Source organism: Tauraco erythrolophus, chromosome 20 (genome assembly GCF_009769465.1).
Source record: "Tauraco erythrolophus isolate bTauEry1 chromosome 20, bTauEry1.pri, whole genome shotgun sequence".
NCBI classification, from domain to species: Eukaryota; Metazoa; Chordata; class Aves; order Musophagiformes; family Musophagidae; genus Tauraco; species Tauraco erythrolophus.
This window is the reverse complement of record NC_141484.1, coordinates 7,876,142-7,898,219: the sequence shown is the minus strand read 5'-3', so window position 1 is coordinate 7,898,219 and position 22,078 is coordinate 7,876,142. Positions and strand designations below refer to the sequence as shown.

The following is a 22,078-nucleotide window of genomic DNA, read 5'->3' as shown; positions in this document are numbered from 1 at the left end:
TAGTAGTGCAAACAGCCTGGAGACAAAACCCACCTACATCTGCAAGGGGTTTTTTTGCCTGTCAGGAGACAGAGTGACCACTTCTGATCCAACTTTACAAGGACTCGTAAGACATCAGGCAAAAGACGGACAGTTCTTCCAAAATGCACAGAATATTTTCCGTTATAATTTACTTAATCTGTAAATTTGGTTAAATTAACGTAGTCTCAGACTCTCCCACTTTCTGTTTACCACGAACAGAGGAAGGGGCTGTACAAGACTGGCTGGTACCTCTGGCACCAGGCTGCGTTTGTGTACTGGCACACATCCCACTGAGATATTTAATCTCACTCAGCTTCAGACTTGCTCACAGCACACATATTAAGGACACTCATTAGAGGAATGTTAGTTGTTCTAGAAGCCCAGACACACCTCCCACCCCTATTCACAGGAGCAGACAATCACAGTGATCCTTCTGGTGCCCAAAGTTTGTCATGAATCTATAGTCTGAGAGAAATTGCAGCAGCTGGTGTGCACTTGCTGCAGTTTTGCTGGTGTACCTTCATCCACAGGTTGTTCAGCAGGACTTTAAAATAGGTATTTATATCATTCAAGTGTTAAACAGGCTGGAATTGTTCTAGACAGGAGAGTCACCCTACGGAGCTGCAAAGTGACCAAATGGCTTCTATTTCCCACCACAAGTACATCCTTGGCCTTCAGAGGAAAGCCCTGAAAACTCCATTCCTCAAAGCAGGAAATAAACACCTCCAATAGTTGAGGTGAAATGTGTCATCCTCCGCAGAGTATGTAACAGTCCCAAACCAGAAGATACCCTCAGCCACGGGAGCTGTTACCACCTTCCACAGGATGAGGACAGTTAAGGCTTGCAGGAATCAAGTCAGAAGTCCAATGCAGAGTAATTTAACAGAAGAGATGTTTCCATCTTGCTATTTTCACGTCTTTCAATATTTCATTGCTTTAAAAAAATAGGAATTCCACCATCTCCCCAATTTCCCATGCTACAGTATCATCGGCCCCCTGGTTTCTCCCCCATGAACATTCCTGGATACATAGGTGATTTTTTTTAAAGCTAAAATGACTGGCAAGACAAAGTGCTTAATATGTTTTAAAACTATTTAAGTTTGGAACTCCCAGTCTCATGGAATTATTACATACTGACCTAACGGTATCTGCAAACCAAAGCACAACAAATGATACCGATTCTCCCTTGCCAAGATGAGAAATGCAGACACGTGAATTACACCAGGGTTTTTTTAAAGACTTTTCCATTTTTATAATAATTTTTTGCTACACAGGTAAGAAGATTTATACAATAAAATTTTCAACTGAAAATACTTTTTCACAACAGTGGAGCAAGCAGTAACTGTCATGTGTGCATTTCACAGTACATCAATATCAGACACTCTGCTTATCTGCTGTCCAGTCTCATTCCATGGCAATGGAAGAGTCATCTTTGCAAATGAGTTCACAAATTAAACCTCTACAGCTTAAGAGTTCTGCATAGAAATCTCCATCCCTGCAAGATGAACGAAGAGTACTTCAGCACAGTTTCCTCAGCAGTTCAGCTATTTAACACACGGTCGCTAAGGTCTACACTGATATGCACAGAGGTACAGGTGACAGCACTATAACAAGGAGCGAGTCTGCACTCATAGATGCAGATCACTTCAAGTCTCTGCTACACATCTGAAGATGGACACTGATCAATCGTTTCTGCTTTAATTCCCTTGGAACTGGGTGAGCACACATGAGGGAGGTACCTATCACAAGCTGCTCGCAGCCTCTGAGCGTGACCTGGAATACACGAGGGTGATACTGATATTCCTTCGCTACTTGCCTTTTCCTCCCCAAACCAGATTTGCAAGTAGGAAAGAACCACCTAACGCAGCAATTTAATAAGCTAACTTTTACAGGCTGATCCAGATACCACCTTCCTCCAGCACAACACACACAGACTGGCTCTTCCCACAGCAAGAAAAGACAGAGGCATTTTAGGCAGAGGTCCATTCCTGTGGGCACACAGCTGGCATGCCTGCTCCTGCCCCCACGCCTTCAAAAGGGAACTGTGGTCTGTTTCAAAGAATCTTGTCATCTTTTACCAAAGGCGAAAGCTACCCCTCCCTTCCGAGAACAATGGCTTCAATGACAATTAAGTCCAAAAATCCAGGCCCAGCACACCAGTCACTGCTTTGCCTTTTTCACAATGGTGCCAACAGCCGATATGACTGTAGTTTTGGATCCACTTGCGCTGGTTGTCACTGTGACAACGCCTGGCAGAGTTGCAGTAGTGGTGAGGATGGTGGGCTGAGCTATCGTCGTTACAGGGATGGCCGAGTCCCACTTGCTCTTCCTCTTCTGGGCATCTGTGAATTTGATTAAATCAAGCAAAGAAGGATTAGCATTATGTTAAAGGACACCAATCCCTTCCTAACACCCTGTCTTGTCAACTGTTAATACACCACTGCTTGACTAGACAGCTTTCCCTCAGATAAATTTCAGCATACACTACCAGTAAGTGTTGAAGAGGAAAGACTACTTGATACCTCAAGACTCAAAGTAAAACTCTACACCTGAACTCCAGCCAAATAGGAGACAGGTTCACTCCCTGCCCCAAAGCATATTTAATTTTAACAGAGCGCACAGATCTCAGTTGCTCAGGTATGGGCACAAGACACACTGAGCCTCCTGTGTTTTTTCTCCCTTCCTCCCACTTTAAAAGGCAGGCTGCAGGCAGAGAATGATTTTCAGTCTTTCTGAATCTCTTGAGATGCATTAGACCCAAAAACACTCTACAGCCATAGACATCAGCAGGTTTCTTGACCCATTGATAAATCTCTTCACTATCCCACCTGTCTCTAGTCTTTCATTCCAAAAGGACGGTCATCGGATACAGGGACTAGAGGAAAGCTACTCTGTCAACCCCTAGAAGAAACACTTTCTTGCCATTATATGCACAATGAATAAGGAGCCTTCTGCGTTTCTAGGAAGCACTAATCCCAGCATTACTGCAGCTTAATAGATACAATCACAACTGTTCTTACCTCCCACAGTGGTACTGGCAGTTGTGGTTGTTGTAGAGGCTGCGCTTGTTGTTGTACCCTTTTTAGTGCCAGTCACAAATTCAATCTGGGAAGGGACAGACATGGAGAAAGGGGAGAAGATAAAAACGAAGTGTTAATACACACAGCCTTTTTTGAACCCACATGGCCTCTCTATGTTTTTAAAGAATAGCTTTAGTGTCATGTGAGACACTGGCCTCCAAGCTGACTGTCATGCAGCAAGACAGACGTAGATCTCAGGCCAAAGCATACTGAAGTCATGATCATTAAGGATTCCTGCAACTCAGCTCCTAAGACAGATCTGATAAAAATGCGTGTGTTAACTGGCACAAGCATAGGAATTTGATATAGCTCAGAAAGGACAGATCCTGGTCATTAAAGAACGTATTTATACAGTTAGAAGTTGTTCTTTTTCCTTTAAGAAACAGGTAAGACAAGTCTCTACCTGCTCGATTTATTGCGACTGCATCACAGCAGGAAACCTAGCAACGAGCTACAACAGCATGCAGTCTTGTATTTTCAAAACTGCAGATATGGGCAAGGACGTAATCAGATACCTGGGTTACTGTGCAAAAAACCAAAACAAGTAGCAAGAAACAGCATGCACTGCAAGAAAAAAGATACCTCCACATACTGAATATGGAAAGAGCTTTCCGCAAGGTTAGATGGCAATCTCTAACACTAGACAGTTTTTTAAAGCCCGCACTAGCTTAAAGGCAACACCACTGAAGGACAGGAATAAAATCTTCCAAAGCCTGTCTGTGTTCTTTTGGGGCAGGGGGGTACATAAGAATGTACATTTTGCCACAAGCCCAGTTAAAGTTAAAATAGGCCAAACATTTCTGGAAATGAGATGCAAGAAGGCAATATGAAGGAGAACAGAAAGCAGATACTGTCTCACAATGATATATGGTGAAGAAATTAAGCTGTAACAAGGCTATGCCATCAGGCAAAATGTCACAGATTAAGAAAAAAGCTGTTCTTTATGCATTATCTTGTCTGTATCTGTCTTACTGGAGACCATTTTAAGAGTTTTGGTTTAAAAATACTGACAATACAGAGGGAAATCCAGACGAACAAACAACCTAGCGAAATGGACCTGTAAGGAAGGGCAAACAACTTGATCTGTGCAGCCTGGAAAAAGACGTATGAGAAGGACAGAATCAAGGAGAAACAAAACAGTATTAGCACAGAGCACAGTTCATGAGAAACAGCAAAGCAACAAAACAAAATTCAGCAGGGAAACAAACAAGAACCCCGCATCTCCATCTCCTTTCGTTTTGAATTGCTACCTTTGTGCGCTCCTTCTTGGCCTTCTCCAATTTGTCCATTTCAATCTTCTGGGCTTTAGCTGAGAAAGACCAGAAGTTACAAGAAGCACTAGGAACAGTAAAAATCCATAGTTCTCTCTCACTCACACACTTCCCATCACAAACAATCAAAACCTTCAAATTGTGTATAGAAAATTACGCTGCCATGAAACTAACTACTGCTTTTTAATCAAAGCATTACTGCATTAAATTGATGATTTAAGAGATGAAAACACTGAAGAACCAATTTAAATGAAAAGGTTTTCCAGACTGATGAAGCATCAATAACATTCAGGCACATCCAACCAGAATGAAGCAGTTAAGGAGCAGCATGTGATGACTTCTCATTTATAAAAGAAGTGAAGGCTCTAGCGCAGTTAATTAACTACAAAACACAAAGAGCTAAGTTAGGACAAAAAAGACTTCCTGGAATTACCTAGTGCCTCATAATATGAATCCTCTGACCAGCCATGAGGATCAAACATGTCCTAAAGAAAAAAAATAAGCCAGATGAGGGCTGTTTCCACATACACACAAAACCCAGTTCAAAAGTTTTATGTACTTCCGTGCATGGATGATATTCATTACTGATTTATTCCTGTATCCCAGTGACACAAGGATCACATCAGACCTCCCTTTATAGGACCATGTTCTGTTGTGAACTAAGAAACAGCTTTGAAGTTAGAAGGATGCTAGGATAAGTCAGGCATTTTTCTGCTGCTCAGCTTCTATCCCCCCTCAAGGAGTTTCACGTGTAGCTACACCCTTCGGCAGTTTTTGTTCAGAATAATTACAGTAAAGATGGAGGCACTGAGGCTCAGTGCCACACAAAAACGTTCATTTCAATGCAGAGGATCAGACTAAAGTTCCCTTAAAGGGCCTCTAAACAAGCAGGCTCCAGAAAGCCTGAGGTAAGACCTTACACTCCGACATTATCTTTTACCCACCCCCTTGCCAGTCAAAAGTACTGTACCTCACCTTTGGATAATTTGTACCGAGTTCATCAATCGAACAAAACTGAATCAGCTTTTCATAGATGCTGCAAAGGAAAGGCAAGAGCTCAGAACAGAGACAGTGAGCTAGAAGTAAACAAAGTGTTTCAGATTCGTAAGCAGGAAGAGGTTGTCACCTCCTCACGCTGCAAGAGTAAAATCAGAACCTGGGAAGCTACGCTTGCTACGATGGATGTGGCATGCCATTAACCACGTTATTTCCCGCTCTCCCCAAATTAATTTCCCAACTCTCAGAACAGACACGTCTTCTAAAATACTTCATCCAAAGCCTGTACATTAAAATCTCAGCAACACACAAACTCTAGTTGTTGCATCACAGAACACAAAGGAGAGTTTTTACTGTTTCAGTTGCAATCAAATTATCTTTCTCATTTTTGTAAGCAGTTATACTTCTTGCTCAGGATCCTGCTACAACTCCAACAAAGCAGAAAGTTCTTGGAATTTGCTCTGCAGTGTTTGGTCACACAGGAAAGACAGTGGCTCACCTGGGGTTGCGGAACTCCTTTTTCCTCTGAATGATCAAGTTCATATCCATGCCCTCTTTTATTTTCCTCTCATACAGCTTTTGAATTTTATCCTAAGGGAGAAAAATTACAGAGTGAGCCAGTACGACAGGAGGAGCACAGCAGCTGACCATCAGAAGCGTACAGGTGGAAACAAGCCAACTGAATCAGTGACCTCCTTGCACGGAACAAGGATTCCGCCTCTCCCATAAGGTCAGGCAGGTTGATTAGTACAGACATTCCCTCCTTTAGGTCTGAAAGTATCTTCATGCACTGTCTGGATGGGTAAAGGAGCTGATTTTTGCACTTTCTGAAGGCTTCAGTGATTGAAGATTTGCATTTGAGGCAGTAGTGCACACTTCTTCCTCTTGGTCTGTTGATTCCCTTCATAGCAATGACTGTAGAGAAGCAGAAGCCAGCTCCAAGAGGGGCAGGTGAGATCCACAAAGGTTCTCCCACAACTTACAGTGACCATCACACCCACCTCCAGACCCAGTCATGCATGTCTGCTGGAGAACTAAACCAAATGTGATCATCAGGTATTGCAGGTGGTGTCTCCTGGCAGCCAAATGCTCTTAGGAACAACACACTTGTAAACTCCTGCTTGTGCACAAGTGGCCAGTTTGATGGAATCAGCTTCTCTTTGCAGATCACTCACATAGTTATGAAGTCTATGGACATAAGTGGCCAGTTTGATGGAATCAGCTTCTCTTTGCAGATCACTCACATAGTTATGAAGTCTATGGACATCTTAAAGAAGCCACAAGTCCCTGCAAAAGGTAACTTAACTGACTCAGGTTAGAAATGTCAAGCAGTCTGCTCTCCAAAGACTGAAAGATTTAAAAATAAACATGATTTTATTTTCCTTTCTCAGCAATATAGTGAAAGACCTTAAAAGCATTTTTACTCTGGTGATGTTGAAGGGATAGTAAAAGCAGAAGCTTTCAGAGGAAACAAATTTCAGTGGTACTACTAGGAGAATATTCTCAGTAATTTCTCTTGTCTTTTCTTTTTGACACAAATTCGTCATGTACACGAGGCATATAAAAATCAGACCAGAGGCTAGGTCTTCCGTCTTGCAGGATGGGAGAGTTGAGTCAATTTTCCTTTGTTGCTTCTGGACAAGTCACTTCATGTCTCCCTCCATATGGATGGTCAATTCAGCTACAGAACTGACTATTGTCTAAGGGTGGTTCTGATGCCTGAATAAAAAAGGATTGTTAAAAGCTGACATGAAACTCTTATTTCATTAACCTTAAAAAAAGCTTTATAAGGTAAATTTTCATCAGGTCCTCACAAAATCAGCAAGAAGCAATTACACAATGTCCACATCGAGTGTACACATCATAAGGTTTGAAGGAACAACTGCAAAAAGATGAATTTGAGGAGCAGAAATGAATGAATAGGTGTTCCCTTCCGTCCCCTCCCTATGGAGGTGCAATATGGTTCATAAAGTCCACAGATGGGGAACTACTCAGTCAACTTTATAATAAGAAATACTCCCTTTGGCAGAGTTCAAGATACAGTTTATTAGAGGAATAATCTGACAAAAGGAAAGAGCAAACCAAGAGTGAAAAGCCTAGAACGTTTTGCATCTCTGAAGAACAATCTTGTCTCCTTGCTCAAAGCACTCTAAGATGTGGCTTGACCTGCTAACAGAGGACAAGTTCTCCTTTGATTTAACATAGCAAACTGCTGTCAAAGGGGAAGAAAATCTGCTTTATTCTGTCTCTGCTCTCAAGGTCTGTGCATTCCTCAGATCTAATGCACTCTAATTCATTGATGTCAGAGCAGTAAAATCCTCCTACAGCCCAAGAGGAGGAATGGGTGTGCCCAGGTACACTGCAGAGAAGAAGAAAGCTGATCTGGATGGTGAGTCATTCTGAATCACCATTGCACATTAGTGCATACTTCACACAGCATTCCAGAAGTGAGTCTTTACTTGTATTTCTACTGGACAGATAACTGCAGTTAAAACTCAAATGGATGATAGGAAACAGCAGCCTCTACTCATTCATTTGCTCTCCATCAGGAGCCGGAGAACAGAGCAGAACGTTATTGCAGAGTTGGTTACTGCAATTATTTGGGTGTGCACCAGAGAAAACACGCGTTTGTTTTCTTTTGCTGTCTCGAAGTTACTAGCCTTCCCTCTAAATGTTTATCATCTAGAGATATGTAGGTGGAAAAGGAATCCAGTCAATGCTGTCTCAACTCTTCCAGTTAGGGGAGTCTCAGGCCCCTATAGAAAAAACAATGATTTGTTCTTTCCTGCAGAACTGAATCTGCTGAGGTAAGAGGATAGCAGCCTTCACAGTAAACATTGCTTCAGTGTCACTGGTGGGATCGAGAGCCATTTGACAGCATAAGGAACCCACAGAGACTGGAAAACAGCTTTAAGCTGCTTCGAGCTTCCTAAACCAGAACTGCTGTACAGTCTAAAGCACTAACACAGTGCATTCGTGAACTTGGTGCGGTAAAACCCAGCTTTAATGCTGGATTTCTGACTTGTACAAAAATACTGAGCAGAATTCCCAAATATACCCCCTCCCTACTGAATTGCAAGCCTTTTAAAAAAAAATAAAGTGGACTTATACCAACCTGCAAGTGGTTAGAACATCTGCCAGGAGGCTCAGGAGGGATTTTGATCTCATCTGGAGACATGTTCCGCACTCTCTCTGAAAAAGAAGCTGTGGAGAGCAAACTGGGCATGAGTTGTGGCAATACTGAAGGGAATTTAAGCCACACAAGTCATTAAATTTGTTTTATGTCCTTGCTAGTGCTACTCCATCACTGAAAACCGACAGGTAAAGGTAACAGAGGAATGCTGCAACTGGTACTCATGCTGTTTTCATAGTGCTTAGCAAGATGCAACTAACCCAAAGGTTAGGTCATTAGAAGAGGGATGTGACGCTTTATGTAAATCTACCTTGTACTGTGGCTCTGTGTCAGCTACACGGCTGTGTCAGCTCTGCTTAAAGCTTTATTTTCAGGGGTGTCTTCAGCCCAGAATGGGAATGTGAAAAGCTGAGCTACTTCCCGCTCCAGCTGCAATTGTTGATAAGATTCTCAAAGGCAAAGAGTCTTCAGAGGAACAAAGGTTGGTTTGTGGAATGTATCTCTAAACCCCTGCACTGTGCACCACATACCGAGTCCTCCACTACTCCAGGTCTTCCACACGCACTTTAAAGTCCTGCTCTGAACAGCTTAGACAATCTGGAGTCTCTGACAAAACTCGTGCCAGGACACTCTCAGAGAAAGAATCAGACCATGTATGTGGAGGATCATGAGATCAATCCAAAGCAGCCTGGCTCATTGCTGGGAGGTAATCAGTTTGTGTCCTATTTATTTCAAGACCTACCTACATGAACCAAAACATTTCATGAAGGGAACAACCCTCCCCAAGGCTGTCAGGAGTTAACCACAAGAACTTACATTTCATCTTTAAGTTAACTTTTCCTTAACAAGCATTTTGATCTTTGCTTACAGAGTCAGACTATTGCTAGAAGAACAACTCATTCTGCAGGACTGAGAACAGACCAGCACAGATTGCCAGATTTCTACAGCTGTTTGTGCTGGGATATACTGTTAGAGTACCCAATTGCTCTGTAAAGACCAGTTTACAGAGTTATCAGCGAAAGAAACTGCCGTGTTTCCCCCCTGTTGCTTGCTACTTTCCCATTCAGTTATGGAAAACCTAGGCAGTTTTCTAGCCAAGTCTTGGAGCAGAGATTTGTGCCACATTTAAGCAGCTGGGATTGTTTTAAATCGTAATTTGTACAGGGAACACATCCCAGAGTTGCAGTCTGTAGTGGATAAAAGAGACCTGACACCAGCACAGAAGACATATCGGGCAAGCTGTTCACATTTGTGGCTCCTCAATTATATATTCCTCAGTACAAGCTGCCTGAACTGCAGTTCCAGCAAACTCAAGCTCAGCTCCTTTGACTAAAGCCCAGAGGGCCCAAAGGACAGACACCAGCGTTTGAACTCAGCATGCTCTCCTGCCTTCCAGCACAGAGCATGGATAGCTACAGATAATCAACACTACATATGTTCAGTGCTACTACAGTTTCCATTTCTTTTGTAAAAATGTAAAGCACTGAGGACAATATCCTTTGCAGATGCAAAGCTGGCAGGCGACCACTCATTCTATTTGTTCAAGATGTTGCCGAGGGTTAAATTCTTCAGCAGTTGCCAGTAATGAACAAAAAGCGTCCTTTGGCATTTACTAAGTGTGCCTCTATGGAAGAAGGAAAGCTTGCCAGAGCCCCTACAGAAAGGCAGGCAAACTGGAGCTCCCTGACAACAAGGCAGACATTTGTCATAGTTACAGCTGCTGGTGGGATGGGGAAGCCTCTGGTTTAATTAGAGTTTCAGGAACCCAGAGAGACAGCAGCAAATAGACAGAAATGTTCATAATAGCACACTCGGTTTTCCGGAAAAGGTGAAAGCTGATTAATGGCTTAAGAGATTCAAAACATCAGCAGAAATGTCAAAAAAAAAGCGCCACCAAATCCAGACTTCGTAAGAAAAAGAAAGGACCTTAAAAAAGAATTAAAAAAAAAAAAAATCAAGCCTAGTTCCGAGACAGACATCTCAGAGGCTCCTTATCTTTGCAGATGACCAGAAGAGTCACAGAGAAACAAAACATTTATGGGAAGGGGAATTGTGGCCTCCTATAAACCCAGGAATTATGGGTAAGAACTCCGTCTAGCATCAAATAACTCAAAGTCATAAAAGTATGTTCAGCAATTGATTCAAAGCTCCTGTGAAACAGAAATAATACTGGAGGAGGAACAAGAACTCCCAACGAGACAATACATTTTGACCCATGACTTTTCAGGTTTTGGTGCTCATTGGCTCTTTTGTTTGTGCCATGTGAAAACAACCGTTTATCAACATTATACGGGTGGGGGAAGTCATCTCTGGATGCCTCACAAGGAACTGGATCCAAGACATCTTTGTCTACTGTGATCCCACCATAGCTGTACGCAGCTGAAGACTGAGTCAGCAGTGAGGCTACGTGCACCTTGTTCCATCTCACAAAGCGAGCAGACAAACATTCATCATTACTCAGTTATTTCATCACTTTGCAATCAGACTGAGATGCCACATCATTAGAAAGAACAGAATGAGTTTAACCCCTTCAGGCTTATTTTACAGTAAGGAAGTGCAAATTATCCATGCCCTCGAGCAGTCCTCAAACTTCCTCCCAAACAGACAGCAGAATGGCCAATTCCACAGCCTCTTCCCACCAGGTCTTTCCCTAGAGAAAGGGGTAGCTGGGATTATCATTCAAGGTAATCCTGGAATTTGCACATATGGCCACAAGCTCCTGTATATGATTTTGTGCTTTCAAAGTCCCAAGACCAGCCTTCCGCTGCCCGCACAGTGGTAAAAGCAGATGGACAGCTAACAACAAGGTGTGTCCTCACAGGATACGTCCAACTGCTTTGTGCATCCTGTTATTTCTGCCGAGATCAAAGTTTTACTTTTACATGACTCACAGGTAGCGACACTGGCTGCAGCCTCTAATTGGGCCTGTGATATGCTGGCTCCCAGCCTGGAGGATCTCCATGTGGGGACCTCAGGAAGTTGGCTGTTGGCACGGTTAATCACTATGGGCACACCCAGATTCTGGCTCACAGTAGGTAAATATCTTCCTGTAATCAGATTCGCAGTCCAGGTAAAGAACTAAGGCCATAAAGCAGATCCCAAGGCTCAGATGGGTGTTCAAGAAAGCAGGAGCCAATGCCCTGCCAGGTCTGCAACTCAAGCATCCTGCTGCTGAAGGACGCAGCCACTGGTGCTTAGTCTGTACGTTCTCCTTCCACAAGCTGACCCAAACGTTAAAAATGTCAGCAGCAGAGGCAATAGGCGCTTGCAGCTTTTTGTGCAGCCAGCGCACGCGCTGCGGCAAGGCCAAGATGTCGAGCTGCTCCCAGGCTCTGCGTAGGAGCCCAAAGCACAGCCAGCTATCGGGGGTTCCTAGCAAAGATTCAGCATCTCAGTAGTCAGTGGAGGATTTCTGCTTGCCAGATCTTGGTGAGGCAGATAATTCAATGGAAATGCTACATTTAACATGCTTCAGTTTCAGATACATAGGTTATCCGACCAGCATATCCAACAAAGACATACTGCATAGCAGGAGAGAGTGTCACAGCACAAACTGGGCACTCAGTTCCTTCCAGAATGAAACAACCACTCACAGTCCAAAGGCTACACTGGACACATGGATGGGGGGCACACGGGAGCTTTGTTTCCTATAGACAGTTAGGCATGTTTTCAAAGTATATTTCAGGAATAGAGAGCTGGCTGTACCTGGACAGATGGGGGTTTGGATCATCTGAGGTCTGGTAAAGCTTCTTGCCTCAGCACTCAGTGAAAAACTGCTCCTCAGGTAGGATTAAGAACTCCTGTTCCCTTCAAGGTTCGCTTGTAAACTGCGTCTTAAGCAGCCACAGGGGATTAGAGCCAGTATCGGGTGCCAGTTTGTCTGTAAAGGTCACACTATGCAAAAAACAAGCAAAGACCTGGAAAGGGTGATCAGAGGGGCACGGCTTTCCCCTGGAGACCTGGAGACGGGCAAACCAGTGGTGCCCGGTCTCTAAAACTACATTCTTTGGCACTCTAAACAAGTCTGCTTGGCATAAACCAGGGTGTGTGGGTTTCCGATTTCCTGGCACCAGATCAGCCAAATCAGAGGGAAGAACTGGAGGCAACAACATGCCAGTGAGTCACCCATCCATGGAAGGACACTAGTTCCCTTTCTGCTCTGTGGGCTGAGAAATGCAGAAAGAGACCTGCAACTCAGCCATATTTTCTGCTCTTATCAACACTGACTTTGTGCTCAGATATCCTAAGGGCTGGAGAGACTATTTCTTACAGTCCAAAAGGTAAACAACCATGCTGCAAAGAACTTCAGGGCAAAAAAAGTGCATCCTAAGAGTATGATTTTGCAAGGCTGCAGGAAACAGCAAATGCAATGTCCTGCCAGGACCACGTACTCTTCAGAGCCGTACAAAAAACCTGTAACATCAACACTGATGCAGAACTCTATCAAACTTAGTTTCACATATACTTCCTCCTCAAACATAGGACAGTTACTGCTGCAAACCTCCCCTCACGTTCTTTTAGGCTTTGATTATGTGATCACTACTTCAGCATAAGTCAGGACCACAGGACCATGCCCTGCCCAGCTGCTCATGCCTGCTATTTTCTCTGTGTCACCTAGCAGATCAGGGAATGGATCCAGCTTGAAGCTTCACAGGAGGAGGTAAAAAAAACCACAAAAGAGCAGTGAAGGTGGATCTCAGCTGGCTCCAACTCCCAGACCAGCTCAAGGCACACAAACGTTAGCACGCGTCCAGGGGAGATAAACCAAATATTTTTGGCAGCAGCCTACATTTATGCTCTACTTAAGCAACTGCATAACCACAGACTTTAACAAAGGTGACGCTGAACAACGTAAGGTTACCTTTGGAGGTACTCTCAAGCTTTTAATGCAAAAAGCAGTTGCAGAAAACCATCTAAGGAAGACTTTGACTTCCACATACTGACATAAGACAAAACTTGAGATGTCCAGATCAGAGAAGTTACTTGCTTTGTGTCAGAAAATCCTGCACCTTTTCCCATCCAAGAATTCTAACTCTGAAAGTCCAGGAAGGGAGTGGTTCTCACGTTACACCAAGCAAAAGGTTCTTGCCACGGTTCCTTTTCAACTAGATAAGATACGGTCTAACACAAAAGACCTACAGAATCCAGCATGGCAACCGTGCTGACCTCTAATAACCTGGTTCTGCACAACGCTAGCCTACACGCTGCTCTGGGTGCGCTACTATTGGGAAAGGATATTAAAAATATATTGCAATATATTAAAAATATATTAAAAATATATATATCCAGGTCTCAGGCTCACCAACACCGTCCACTCAGAAGTGTATGACAATATAGTAAGTGTCCTCTGTGCAGCTTTTAAGCCTGCAGGCAAGTCTGGGCTACCATGAGACAAATGCAATTGAATCTTCTAATCTCCTGTGGATGGGGAGTCACTGAGGGAAAAGGAGACTAACAAAATTGTGACGTGCCCCTTATACCTTCACCAAGAAAGGACTTCATACTATGTTGCTTTCCATGTGCAGAGCTTCACTCATATGTAAAGTAGAGAGTAGAAGGGCAGCTGGTTTTCAGTTACTCCTCTTTACTTTTTACCCTCAACGCTGTTGTCTCCTCCATGTTTCTAGTGTGCATTTTCAGGCAGATCAGTAGTTTGGAGAAAGTTGCAATCTCTGTTGCATTCTGTGATGAGACTGGTTAAAGAACTTTTGCTCTCTAAAGGCTGAAAATTCAATATAACAGTTGGATTGGTGCAAAGTCTCAGCAAGCCAACCGAAAAGGACTTATGTTCAAAACTTCCAAGGGATGGCTGTTGGAGGAATCACAGCTTAGCATCCTAGTATTTACTGTCTTATTTTACAGTTATCACACCTTGTGGCTGAAATATAATGCTGAGCCTTGACAAGCTGACTTAATAGATAATGAAGCAACTTCTATACTCTTTTTTTTTTTTTATGGTATTATTACATGCTACCACACAACTGTACTGGTAACCTCAGGAACAAAGGGTTAGTTCAAGATAGTCAGAGCTTCAACATAAAATACACTTTCTGTACAGCTCTACAAAGACCAAGCAGAGGATACTTTTTCAAGCTGATGACCCTGAAGTTTCCAAATCTAATAATGGTGCAACGAATAAGTGAGATGTCACTAAAATCAAATAAGTTTCAGTAACTGTTAGAAAACGTACGGTACGCTATGTCAACATAGCAGCTATAAATCGCTACGTGGATCACATTTAAGAGGGGATATTTTAGGTAAGTTTTTGAAGCCACTCATCAAAGCATCTGTCATCATTCCTGGTTACATTGGCTCTTACAGAGGTGTCTGGACAAAGCTACTGCTCTATTGTTTTTAAGCTCATTTAGACAAACTACCAACACTGCTCTTTACACATACATCTTAGATGTGCAATATATAAAAATATTTCCATATTTTTAGGCATGGTACCTTTCTTCCAAAAGACGACTTTCACTGAAAATATTCCACTGAGATAAAACATCGCAGGCAATAATTCAAACTACAGCATTGTCAGGACAGAGTGAAGATGTTTTTTATAAGAGCGGGAGCGTTGAAAGTCTAGTTTGAAAAAATGTGTGAATAAATACTTCTGAGCAAACTTACCAACTAGCTCCTGAGGATCTCTTTTCTCCAGTTCTGAGAATTCCTGGGAGGAAGGGGGAAAGAAACAAGATTTTAGTCAAGGTGTGCTTCCAATCTAAAAAGCTATACTGTTCATTTCCTTAGAAATTTACACATTACTTCTGAGATAGAAGAACAAAAATTAAGAATGAAATGCAAGTTACTAAATAGGGCAATGTTTGTATCACGGAAAGTCAAAGCCTAACAGGATGCTCTGTTTCCTTTCAAAGCTGGAGTCTAAATTTAATGAAAGAAATAAGGCTTTGTTTCTATGGGTCCTGGACATCCAGCTCCTTTTGAATTCTGCAAAAACTGCTGTACTTGAAGCCTTTCCTCAAAACAGATCAAACCATAGATTCTTCATTTTTGGTGACTGGTCCTTGGCACCAGTCAAAAGCCAGTGTTTCAGAGCAAAGCTCGCTAAGTGCAAGCTGGACCCAGCCCACAGAAAACTACTCAAGCCCTGGGAATGCCTACCACCAGCCTGTGCAACTTGCAGTCCTCTAAGCAGGGCCAGCAGGATGCATTCCCCAGAGTGACAGGAAAGGAGCTGAAATGCTCCCAGAGCCAGCAGCAGAGCACAGCAACTTCAGAGCAGCATCCAATGGGCTCTCCGCAGCCACCCTGGGCTCTGCAGGGGCCCGGGCCGCCGAGGTTTGCCAGTCGCACGTGGTGCCAGAATCCACTTCTGTAATTGTGCTGTTCAGGGCTGTGGCCGATCAACCCTCTACGAACCAAAATGCCAGGGAATGTGGAGGTGACACAGATCCTGTATTCCCATTTTGGAAGAACTCTCCTACTATCAGTTCTCCCTTGGCTGCTACTTTCCAGGAGCGATATAGCCAATCTGCTCTACCAGAAACTCAAGTGCAACCTCCGCTGACTTGTAATGCTCTGTTTGGAGATCTCAACACAATAGAAATATATATACCAATAGAAATTAAGGCAGCTTCAGCTGTGGGAGCACACCAGATCTTTGCAGCCGAGCGTGCTGAGCAGGAGGTGTCACGTAGGTTAAGACACTCTTAAATATGCTTTCACTATATCGAGACTAATGTTCAAATATTTTGGTGCTTCTGAGACCCCAGGAGAGCCACAAGTGATATCAAGTTCAGCACAATTAAAGTTTCTGACACAGTATCAGCTGCATCCCAACAGTGCCTTCTTCCCCCTGCCTCCCTCCAAAAGACCTTTTGTGACTCACTGGACTGTGCTTCCAAAATTCCTCAGTGCCTCCAAACACTGCAGCTATTCATTCAACCTGACACAGACATAATGCTGCCTCTTTGCTGCTTAGTAACCGCTCTCTGAACCCCCTCCTTTACTCCATTTCCAATCAGGTGAGAGATGCACAAGGTGAGGAGAAAGCAGCAAGGTCACCCAGCCAGACCTGGGAACAGGCTGTGCCAAATTCACAGTGAAAAGCCACCAATTGCCACAGAAGCCAAAGGCCTCTGGAAGCAGAAAAACAAATTCTTTGTGTGGCACTAACTGCTACAGGGAACTTTTTATAGACATCCATGAAAAAAAAGAAAAGAAAAAAAAAAAAAAGCAGCACTGTTTCTCCCTAAGTACACTGGGATCACAAAAATACGAGGCTAAAGCTATTTTAGAAAAAGAAAAAAAGTACACGAAGGAACACGCATCTTCTTGCTGGCCAGCTGGCGAGGCCACAGGTCCCTGTGTGAGACGGACTGTAGTGTAACAGCTCCAGCTCCTCTAGGCTGAGGCACTTGGTGTAGGGCATTAACACCTCGTCTCCCAGGGTCTCCAGAAAGAACAGCATAAGCAGAAAAAAAAATTAAAACAGAAGCATGACATTTCAAAGCAGAAAACTTATGCCAAGAGAAGGAGCTCTTTGGCGAGAACACTGGACAGGAATCCAGGGAATCTAGGCTGTGCTTTCCCCAAACCTACGCAGAAACGGCGTTAACGTGGTGAGCCTCGACCACACCGCCATGGCGTTATGATGGTGAGCACCAGTTTGCCACCAGCGAGGCGGGGCCAGTTCTGTGGGAACAGGCTGTGAGGACAAATCCAGATTAGCATGCAAACGTTGTGCACAGGCTATGTCCTTGTGCATGGAGAAGTCCATGGAGCTCCAGATACCAGGTAAGCATATGTCCAGGCAGCCCAGAGTGACTCAGCAGGCAGCAAACACACGTGGCCAGAAGGCTGTTCATCCACTTTATGGGGAGAACTTGCCAGATATGTAACTAAAAGTATTCCTCACCTTGGTTTGAGACAACAAGCAATGTTTGTTGAGGTGAAAGGAGGAAGCTGCTTCTGTTCCAACCCTGACTGAATTACATCCTGCACTCTTATCTTGTGAAAGTTTTGTTTTAAGTGGACTGAGAGGGAAGACGAAGAGATAGGCACCTCACGTCCCTGAGCACCTCTTGATCCTTCCTCTTACCCGGCACCGTATTTATTATTCCATTATCCCTCCCATCTTCTGCCCACTTGTCCTCTCAGCATCCAAGAACAGAAAGGCAAGAGAAAAAAAATCCCCCAAATGATCAGCATTGCCAAGCAGGCACTTGAGCAAACCAGTGGCACAGTCAAATTCAGGCGCTTTAGACATGCACTAAACGCCCTCAAGAAGGCTGCCCTCCCATTTGGCCAGTTAACAGGGTTGCAAGGGTATCTGCTGTACTTCTGAAGGTTTCAGCAGCCCATTTTCAAGTCTCCTGTAGCTCTTTGGAGCCAGCACCAAGTATAAGCACACATTTCTCAGGAAATATGAACTAATATTCTGAGAGATAATTTGATGGCCAACACCTCTCCTGTTATGCACCTTACATTAGACAAATATCTCTAAAATGTCTTATGTGTTAAACAGTATGTTTTATGAATTTCCAGAATGATCAGTAAGCTTGCTTTCACCAGAAGTAGGTTTGTTTTTTAGTTTGTACCCTTGAGTCCTAGAGGCACAGCACAAGTCTGTCCCATTTGTAACAGGCTAAATAAAGCCAGTCCTTCCAGGCTGCCACTGTGTATTTACCTGGCTCGACGGCCCACACCCCTTTCACCACAGCCGCTCTGGCAAGTCTGGTCTCCACGTCCTCAGGCCATAGCCAAGACATGAGAAACCCCAGAGCTACACCAAGCAAAAGAAAACAAGTTCACTAACACATTATAGCCACACCTCACTGCCCAGAGGACATGAATTTTGCTTACTGATGGATTACTGCGTACCTACACCCACCGCTCCATCCTTAACAAGCTGGAGACATCAACACAGCTTTTCATTAAGTCGGACTACTTTCAAGCCTCTTAAACGCCTCCAGAAAACAAAGGGATGACCGACTCCTCCTACAGTGCTTGTTCGTATCTGCTCAGTTTACTGTCTAACACTATGGTGAAGCAAGTATCAACAACGCGACCAAAGATGTGCAGTTTTGCAGATGCAAGATTTAAGAAGTCTTCTTCAAACCTCTGAGTATCTACTGAAGATCCAGAACTTAACGACAGTCTAAAAACCTTCAGTGGAGTCATCATCCAACAAGAACTGTCCTACACTCCCTTAGGCTAATGTAGGTCTGGGACACATGTCTAATACAATGAACTGTTTAGAAAAAAAATAGCACTTTAAAAAAAACCCCACACAACAACAAACCAAACAAAACCCCATCGTATTTTCTGCAGATCCAATCCAATATAAAGCTGGATGAGACTGAGAATCACCAAGTAACGAGGTACAATAACTACTGCATGGTCACTATCTTTTCATTGTGAAATGGAAAAAATAGATACACGTGGACAAGAGATTCCCAAAGGAATTCAAACACATTTAATAAATGGAAAATTTGGAAGATAACTGAATTTGAAGTAGAGAATTCAATACCCACCATGCTATGTATCAGCATCTCAAAGGAAAAGCACAAAATCGAGCAGGTGAGTGGTTCCAGGCAGAGGGGATTTTATGTTAAATCTCTCTACCAGAGTAAATATATGAAAGCTATTAGAGCCCTCAAGAATCCCAGAGCCACAGGCATTGTTTATTGGGTTCATTTCCATTTAGACACTGATCACTGAAAAATAACAAGGTTAACACTTCACTAGTGACACCCTCCAGTACTGTGGCGTTTTTACAAGCCTGACCTCTGAAAGGCTGTACTGGAACATCTCTGAATTTACTTTTGCAGCCAGTCTCTCACTACTTGCACAGTCAGCCTGCACACGTTAGTTAAGCTGAAAATTCTCTCTACCATCATAGAAATACAAAACTCAGGCAAAAAAAAAAAAGTATCCTGTGTTCATTATTTTTCTCTAGTCATTTTATTCCATCTAGCATTATATGATGACCTCTAAGAATGGCTAGACTGAGTTAAAAAAAAATAAAAGCAGTAATGTACTGTTATTCCTCCCACACACTCAGCAAATTGATTTTCTGGCAGCTATCTACTTTGCAGCCTAGCTCTCACAAGATCAACTGTTTAAGGCCTAAAGCCAGACAGCCTTGCTCCAATAGTCCCTCCGAAAGGAGTCAAGGGATGCTGTGGTACTTCAGAGCCAAGTTGGAAGAGGACTGAAAGACAGCAAGACAAGCAGGAGGCAGGCTCCTTTCCCTCGATCCAGAGACTAACAAAGAGCAGCCTCTGAAGAGTGCAAACTGCTACGGGCAAAGAGAAAGTATTAAAAAACAACAAGAAAAAAACCCCAACAACTTCTGAGCATCTAACTGGACCACTAACATAAGTCACAATTTCTGTGCTTCTAAGAGCAATTCAGCACATCAGCTCACCGATAGCAGAAAATAGTTATTCTGTCGCTATTGTTTTCAGGAAAAGGTTTTCCATTTTTTGTACTTCCAAGACAAATGCTGTCTTCAAGCCCTGGGCAAGACGATCCTGCCTGCAAGAGCCTGACTGATGTGAACCCAGCTTGATGGTTTATTTTCAGTATCATCATCAGTTAAAGATGAGCAAGTTGAAGGGGGGGGGGGGAGGGAGGTGTACATGCACAAGGAAAGCACTGCATCTGCATTTTGCCTGAGGATTTCACCTTGCTGAGGTGAAACATAGACCATCTTTTTTTTCAGTTGTAGAGTGTTTCCATTCAGTTACATAAAAACCAGTCTCTGCTCAGGTTCCACGGAAAATAAAAACAACCAAATACAATCCTCACAGTGTGGAACACAGATTAAAGGAAGGAAGCAAAAACAATATGAAGCTGAGACTGATGAATTCAAGTTTGGAAAGGCTTGTCCAGAACAGCTTTATTTAATGGAAAGAATGGAGTGACTTACAACAATGCTCGCTAAGTCCTTCCTGAAACAAGATCCATAAATCCAATACAAAGCTCACATCAAACATAACTGTTGGCACTAACTGTCGCCAAAAGGTACGAATTCAACCATCAATTTCTCACAGAAGCAGCTGCAGACATTAGTGCAGGTGCCCTTCAAACCACAAGAAGAAATGGTTGAACAGGGAGGCAGAAAAGATACAAAACCAGAAACTGACTGCTTTAAATAAGACGCAAATTTCAAGAAGTGGAGAAGTCGATTGCCAGATTTGCCACCGCTTAATTGTGTTCCCAGACTTGCAGCCAACTACAGCTTCACTTTCACACTGACTTCCAGTTAGTATTAAAAAAAATAACTAGGAAGCTTCCACAGTATCCCTCAACATTTTCTCTTTTTTTCGGCGAGAACGCTCTTGCACTGCAGAACTTCTCTCCCTCAACAATTTCACCTGATTGCTTTCACATAAAGAAATTTGACACCAATTTAAACTGACAGCCACAAAACTATAGACCAGTCACACTGTTGTCATGTTAGTGGATTAGCTTGAAGATATTAATGCAGAGAATTTTTCAGGGCAGTCCTTCCACCAGTAGCCAGTGGACTTGCTGCTGCAATAGCTGTTACACTGGATTTCTCTCATCTAAGCAAGTGCCAGCAATAAGTTTTTGTAGCTTTTCCTCCTCTCTACAATTCAGATTAATCTCCTGTAGTCCTAACATACCAGCTGCCTCATTTGGCTGACCATGATGGAAAGAAAGTCTGTAACTTACCATGAACTGTTAGAAGAGTTATCTAAGCTGATAGTGAAGGAGGCCTTGCCAGAGCAAGCAGGTGAGATGTTTATATGCAGGCAGCAAGAGAAAGACCTCTCCAAACCCTGGATCATGTGGGTTTTTTTAATTTTCTTTTATTTTCTTTTTTTTTTTCTATTCTTGAGGAACACGCTAGCAATTATATTCTTGCTTTTCTGCAAACATCAGATGTGCTTATGAGAAGAGAATCTCATTTAAAAGTGCATGACATGAACTATTTCGTTTCTTGCTCACCAGATCTGCCTGATGTTGGTGTGCTACCAGGCTGAGGGTAGCAAACAGGGTGCGTGTCAAGTGTATTCAGAGTGTGGGGTTGAGAAGCAAGGGAACAGAAGTACCATGCTTTTATTCCTCCTCCCCTCCTTTTTTCTTGTATTGTGAGAGAGGAGAATCCCAAGAGAAAGCCTGAAACAAGCCCATTTCCTACAGCCATATCCTGTTTGCCAGCTCTGATACACAGACCCAGGCAAAGTGCCCAGTACAGGATAAGAAATTCAACTAAGAAAAAACTGTAGGGACCATGATCTCGATACCAAGAGAAGTACAGCAGCTCAGAAATAAGCCACCTATAGGAAAAACCCAATATATCCAACCTTCAGTTGCACTTATGTACAGTCTGTACATATGCACCTATTTTGAGATACTATTGTCGCAGACGAAAAGGGAAGGAAGAACAAGTCAGGAAAGAGTCAACTCCTGAGACATTCCTTAAGCATCTTACGAAAACAAAGAACATGCGTAGCTGAACCTGCCTTTCACTTTTTAAGCTAAATTAAGTCTAAAAATCCACCTTAATTTAATTTCAATTTAATTGAAAACACACAGAAAAACCCCAACCAAGATCTGGCAAAACATTTCAGTGAGAAAACGGT

The 22,078-nt window shown here is 43.1% G+C and overlaps 1 protein-coding gene across 4 annotated transcripts in view; it reads right to left on the bottom strand.

The window, feature by feature from the left end:
• Window positions 1–1,340: 1,340 nt before the first annotated feature.
• SAP30BP (SAP30 binding protein) overlaps window positions 1,341–22,078 on the bottom strand; it is a 31,522-nt gene continuing 10,784 nt past the window's right edge. For all 4 annotated transcript variants that reach the window (XM_086624118.1, XM_086624116.1, XM_086624115.1 and 1 more), the window contains 8 exons: window positions 15,126–15,168; window positions 8,484–8,572; window positions 5,868–5,959; window positions 5,348–5,408; window positions 4,806–4,857; window positions 4,352–4,410; window positions 3,042–3,126; window positions 1,341–2,363 (listed from right to left, as the gene is read on the bottom strand). In XM_086624118.1, the coding sequence (XP_086480244.1) occupies window positions 2,182–2,363; window positions 3,042–3,126; window positions 4,352–4,410; window positions 4,806–4,857; window positions 5,348–5,408; window positions 5,868–5,959; window positions 8,484–8,572; window positions 15,126–15,168 (663 nt within the window). In that variant the 3' untranslated portion in view covers window positions 1,341–2,181. The remainder of the gene's footprint in view (window positions 2,364–3,041; window positions 3,127–4,351; window positions 4,411–4,805; window positions 4,858–5,347; window positions 5,409–5,867; window positions 5,960–8,483; window positions 8,573–15,125; window positions 15,169–22,078) is intronic.